The sequence below is a fragment of the Empidonax traillii genome, unplaced genomic scaffold, assembly GCF_003031625.1.
Source record: "Empidonax traillii isolate 1590-97213 ecotype Southwest subspecies unplaced genomic scaffold, ASM303162v1 scaffold10:size5872457, whole genome shotgun sequence".
Lineage (NCBI taxonomy): Eukaryota > Metazoa > Chordata > Aves > Passeriformes > Tyrannidae > Empidonax > Empidonax traillii.
In genome coordinates, this window is record NW_020955203.1 from 4,968,369 (window position 1) to 4,974,765 (window position 6,397).

Genomic DNA, 6,397 nt, shown 5'->3' on the forward strand with positions numbered 1-6,397 from the left:
CATTTTCCTGCATGCAGTGATCGGCTCAGCAGTGGGGATGCTGGCAGGTAAGGAGATTTGAATTGTGTCACGGATTTATTTATTTGCTTGGAGAACAAAAGAGGAACTGCAGTAAATAGAATACTTACAAGTTTTTCTTTCATTGGAGAACTGCTTGAAAAAACAAACCATACATAGACTTCTCTTTTAGGAACTCTTTTGATTGACTTCCCCATTCTCTTGCCTTGTCTTATGATGGTGGAAACCTTCAGAAGCATATTTTGGCCTGAGATTAATTTTTCCCATTAAATACTTAATTTCTGGGCGCATTCTGGTGGGTTTAGGAGCAGACTAAAAAAAAGTCATAGCCATCAGTGTGGATGTGTGGGCCCCAGGGATGCATTTAAGGTTCACACATGGGCTCATACCTCTGCTGCTGAAATCACATCACCAAATTCAGCTCAGGGAAGCTCTGCCATGGCTTCATCAGATTAAAGCGGCTTTGGCCTTGGACCCGAACAACACAGCTACAAATGGGAACTCCACGCACATACGGCTGGCTAGAACCCTTGGGAAGCTGGATTCCTGCCATTCCTCCGCTGCTTTCACCTCTTTGGCCAAGGAGTGACACCACCTTTTGACTTATTTTGGCAGGGCTGAGCTTGGCAACGCCGTTTAGCCAGATCTACTCCGGGCTGTGGGGCTACAACAGCTCCCTCTCCTGCGTTGCCGTCGGGGGCATGTTCTACGCCCTCACCTGGCAGACACATCTGCTGGCTATTGCCTGCGGTAAGTACCTGATGGGTTCTCACCTCAACCTCTCCCCCTTTTGAAGTGATTCGAGAGCCTTTTTGCAGTAGAGGTGGATGGAGCCAGAAGGGCACCCCCGGGCGGGCAGATGGGCGTAGGTGAGGCCGGCAAATGATGGAGCCGGGGTGTTGGAGCTGTGGCTTTAAACGTGCCCTGACAGAACAAAAGCTGTTCTTTTATTTTCAGCCAAGAGCTGCCTTTAAAAACCAAGGGATGTGATCAGTGGACACTGATTAACTCAGGTTTTTGAAATTAGGTCATCCATTTCGAAACATTAATTGTGTTTCCACTTCCGTTGCTGGATGAATCGTAGTGGGTTTTCCAGTCAGAGATACCAGCTCAGATTCCTTCTTTGAAGGAGGACATACCTAAACTTTGAGAAAAGTGGAGCTCAAGATCAGTCCACAGCTGTAGTCAGATAGTACACATTCCCCATTCTATTGAAATGGATACCAAAGGCATGAGCTAGGTAACACAGCACGATTGAAGAATTATTTATAAGGCAATTCCATATGAAATTTCAATATCAGAGTAAGCTGGGAATGAAACTACTGCTCGTTCAGTGCTCATATAAAAAAGATTTAGCTCTGTATCTCATTGACCCACCTTCAAGCCCTAGAGGCAGGAGAGATGAGGGTGGAAGGGTTAGTTTCCTATTTAACCCCATCCATCAAGCTGCATACTTTCCCTGTGAGTGCATTTTTCAAAAGCCTCTGATTCCATAGCACATTTTTCATTACTCCAGTTAGTTAGTTAGTTAGTTAGTTTTGCCCTTTCCATAGGCTCCAGGTTGGAGAGGACACAATGCTAAAGAAAGAGCTTTAAGAGGGTACTGTTGAGGCAGGGTCATGATCACTGGTTGAGCTACCCCAGGCAGGGTGAGAGGTGTTTGCCCTTGCTGTTCTACTCCATGAGCAGCTGAACTCACCAGGAACTATCTCTCTTTTTCACAGCACTCTTCAGTGCCTACCTGGGAGCAGCAGTGTCCAGCATGTTGTCTGTGGTAAGTAGTGAGTCAGCTATGGTCTGGTTTCCAACAACAGCTCTGAGCACTGTATTTTAACCTGACTTGTCAGGCAAAACCCCAAGATGTGGAGAGGATCTCAGTCAAAGGCAGAAGTGGTCCCAAAGAGGGGTTATTATCTGCCCAGGGGGATGGTGTGATTCCCACTGGAATAGGTCACTTAGAATCATCACTTAGCAGTTTTCTTCCTCAGAGTTTGAATGAACTTCCACAGCTCAGTTCTCAACCCTTATGAGGCCAGAGAATCCCAGAATGGTTTGGGTTGAAAGGCACATTAAAGCTCATCTCATTCCCCCCGCCTGCCATGGGCAGGGACACCTTTCACTATTCCAGGTTGCTCCAAGCCCCGTCCAATCTGGCCTTGAACACTTCCAGGGATGGAGCAGTCACATTTTCTCTGGGCAACCTGTGCCAGGGCCTCCCCACTCTCAGCTCTCACAGGGAAGAATTCCTTCCCATTGCCCCATCTAACCCTGCCCTCTGTCCCTGTGCAGCCATTCCCCCTTGTCCTGTCACTGCAGGCCCTCTCCAGCTCTCTTGGAGCCCCTGAAGGCACTGTTAGGCTGCTATGAGGTCTCCTCTCTTTCAAATATTTACATTTCTACATTTTGTGCCTGAAATAATTGAGAAAGGGCGCTCCACAAATATAAAGAAACACTAAATTTGGTTTAATTACCTTCCTCAATTGCCAAAAGACAATCAGTGTAACAGCCCAGGAAAAGCTGAATGCTTCTGGTGTCCATTCCTGCTTCATCTCCACCCACTCCTGCCTCATGTCCATCCAAGACCACGGTAGATGCACAAAGAGAGGGCAGCCCTCTCACCAGAGCTGGTAGATACTGCAGGCTTATGCACAGGGTCAAGATCTCATGAAGAAATCCTTCCTCCCTAAGGAAAGGCTCAATGCAAAACCAGGTGGAGACTTCCTTGAGAACCCTTATTCCAAAGTGCCTGGCTCTGGGTTTTATTCAAATAAAAGAAAGGCACACAGTGAATAGGTTGTTTGCTGTTTTTCATTGCAGTTTGGGGTGCCATCAGGAACCTGGTCTTTCTGCTTGTCTGCACTGACTTTCCTGCTAATAACCACGACCAACTCTGCCATCTACAAGCTGCCACTCTCCAAAGTCACCTACCCAGAAGCCAACAGAGCTTATTATCTGAAGATGAGGAAACATCAAAGGTCTTCCTGCGAGGCATGAAGATCCAAGAAGAGAGATACTTGGCAGATTTTAAGGCGACACCACAAGGTGCTTCCTCAATAGACTGTGATTTGTGTGCTGCAAAGTCAAACACCACCTTCTGAATGGTCAGACTTTCTCCACCACATCTTGTTTGTTCTATTTGGAATGGAATTTCTATTAGATATAGAAACTGTGTTGGAAGGACCTACTCCAAGACCAGCCTGTAATGATTTTAAAGCACATATGTCTGAAAAAAACACTTGAATAATAAAGCAATGGGGAAATCACTTAGAAGTTGTAAAGAAAAATCTCTTTGTGAAAGTGAAGGCACAGCAATCAGATGTAAGGCAATGAAGAGCATCTTTCAGCATCTGAGGGGACTCCTAATAAATGGCTAAAACCAGCTAATGACAGCAATAGGATACATCTTAGATAGCTTCATAGTAGCAGAGAAGTGCAATAAAGAGTACCCTTTGCCAAGTATGAAACAGGTGGTGAAGAATTCTACCTGGAGGACCTCTCGAGCCCTGTGGAGAGAGATGTGAATTAGCAGCCATCAAGCATAAGATGGGGATGATTTTCGTGATTTCTGTGTTAATCTCATGATTTTTTTTTTTTTTTTAATACTTGAACTTGGTGATGGGTTAACACAGGAGGGGACAGCAAAAAAATAGTCACTGCTGTCCCTTTCCTGTGCAATAAAGTGGCTCTGTTCAGTCTATGCACAAGTAGAACCAATTAGAGCTGATCTCCTTGACCTCTCTATCTGCACTAACCCACTCAGACCACCAATACCAAACACAGCAAAATGTTGTTCTGTCCCAGCCTCCTGCTAATGCTCGAGGGGAACCTTCTGGCTCTCTGCAACTCCCCGACAGGAGGGTGGAGGCAGGGGGGACCCGGGCTCTGCTCCCAGGGAAGAAGGGACATGATGAGAGGAAACAGCTTCTCGTAGCACCAGGGAGATTTAAGCTGGATATTGGGAAAGAATTTCTTCACTGAACAGGCTGTCCCAATATCCATCCCTGTAACAGCTGCCCGGGGCAGCGTTGGCGTCCCCATCCCTGAAGGGATTTAAAAGCCCCGTAGATGTGTCATGTGGGGACATGGGTGAGTGGTGGGCTTGGCAGTGCTGGGGGGGTAGTGGTGGGAGTGGTTGGTCTTAGAGGTCGTTTCCAACTCATAGAAGATTCCATGAAGCTGCTGCTCTGCCATTTCTGTCTGTCCTGCAGTAGGAAGGGGGTGGTTGGGGGACCAGAGCAGCAGAGCTCTGCGTCAGACCAGCCACATCCCACCTCTGCGCAGGCTCTCGGGGTTTGCAGGGGGAGAAGGGGAGAAGCTGACCTTGCACCCACCAGCAATGGTCACCTCAGTGGACATTAATTCAACCACCTTTCTGGCTCACAGAGATACTCCATCTCATGGTGAAGCCAATACCTTCACCAAAAATGCTCCATATCCTCAGGTCCTGCAGTTGGCATCACCCTTCATGCAGTAATGTTGCTCTAGGAAAAGCAAATCAAACCCTGCTCTTCTTGTAGCAGATGAAATAAAATCCAACCTGGGAATAGCGCTGATGATTTTTGAGGAGGATGGGGCGGGGGGCGGAAACAAGGGGTGGACAAAAAAAAAAAACCCTATGTTGTTTTTCAAGTATCACAAGGATCTGAGTGTAAAATATTTGGGATGAATTGCTTGCTGGCAGTATAGTCTGATGAAGTTTCAGATTTTCAGATGTTCAGCAGTATTTCTGTGTGACTGCCACTCCAGAGATCATTTGTAAAAATGTACAATTTACAGTGTTTTACTTAATAAATACCTACATAATATTGTATGGAGTTAATTTTTAAAACAAATATTCATCTTTTTTTTTTTTGAGTTTGTTATAAGTTTTTCTCTATTTATCATCACTAAGCTTTCCAAGGACATGCTACCTTTTAAATAAATAGTGAGGAAGACATTGGAAAACACAGTTTTTAAATCAGTGTATGTGGGATATTTAGGAAACTCAACTTCTGCTCTTTGTGCTTATCACAGAATCCTAGAATCATAGACAGGTTTGAGTTGGAAGGGACATTAAAGACCATCTCATTCTATCTCACTGCCATGGACAGGGACAACTTCTACTAGACCAGGTTGCTCTGTCAACCTGGCCTTGGACACTTGCAGGGGTGGGGCAGCCACAGCTTCTCTGGGAAACCTGTGCCAGGGCCTCACCACACTCACAGTCAACAATTCCTTCCCAATATCCCATCTAATCGTGCCCTTTGTCTCTGTGAAGCCATCCCCCCTCATCCTAATCTATCTCTTGTCCCAAGTCCCTCTCCAGCCCTCCTGGAGCTCCTTTAGGCACTGGAAAGAACTCTAATGTCTCCCTGGAGCCTACTGTTCCCCAGGATGAACAGCCCCAGCTCTCTCAGCCTTTTGGCATTTTGCTGCATCAATACCTTCTCACATGTAAGAGGCAAACTCTGTACAGGAGGCACAGTCAGCCAAAGGCACAGCAAGTGCTGGGCCAGCAGAGCTGCAAAAACCTCCTATAGACCAGGCAGTGACTCATTCCTAGGGGAGATGCTGCACAGGATCCCACACTGGGGTTGGATGAGGTCGTGTTCTGTCTGGAGTAAGCTTTGAGCAGGTCCAGAGGAGGCCACAGAAATGCCCCAAGGGTTGGAGCCCCTCTGCTCTGGAGCCAGGCTGGGAGAGCTGTGGGGGTTCACCTGGAAAAGAGAAGGCTCCAGGGAGACCTTTCAGCACTTAAAGGTCCCCTTAACAGAGATGGGGACAAACATTTTATCAGGGCCCCTGGCAACAGGACAAGGGGTGACTGTTTTAAACTAAAAGAAGGTCGATTCAGACCAAATATAAGGATGAAATGTTTTATAATGAGTGTGGTGAGGCACTGGCACAGGTTGCACAGAGATGTGGTGGATGTTCCATCCCTGGAGACATCCAAGATCAGGCTGGACAGGACTCTGAGCAACCTGGTTTACTTCAAGATGTCCCTGGGGTACTGGACTAATGGCCTTCAGGTGCCCATTCCAAACCATCCAGTGGTTCTACGGTTTATCAAACTGAAAGGCAAAAGGATATTTTAGCGTTTGAACTGACACCTCCCCACTCAGGACCATGTGTGCCCCAGAGGGAGCCAAACCTACAGAGGCTGCTTTCATTTTAATGTCAAAATCTGCACTTGGGTAAGAGAACGCACTTTATGGCCAGTGTAAATCAGCAGATTTCCTCCGTCTGGTGCTGTTCCAGCTTGCTGTTGCTGAGCAACGGGGACATTTTGGCAGTACCTTAAAGAAATCATATGCACAGAACTGAAAAACAACGAAAGATGAAGGTCCGTGTCTCAGCCATTAGAAAGATTTTGCCTGTCATTCAGAATTAATTCTACATT

General features: G+C 46.6%; 1 protein-coding gene across 1 annotated transcript in view; it reads left to right on the top strand.

The window, feature by feature from the left end:
• LOC114058432 (urea transporter 2-like) overlaps positions 1–3,811 on the top strand; it is a 315,094-nt gene extending 311,283 nt beyond the window's left edge. The window contains exons 19-22 of the mRNA XM_027885792.1: positions 5–47; positions 634–768; positions 1,743–1,792; positions 2,836–3,811. Coding sequence (XP_027741593.1) covers positions 5–47; positions 634–768; positions 1,743–1,792; positions 2,836–3,012 — 405 coding nt within the window. The 3' untranslated portion in view covers positions 3,013–3,811. The remainder of the gene's footprint in view (positions 1–4; positions 48–633; positions 769–1,742; positions 1,793–2,835) is intronic.
• Positions 3,812–6,397: the final 2,586 nt, after the last annotated feature.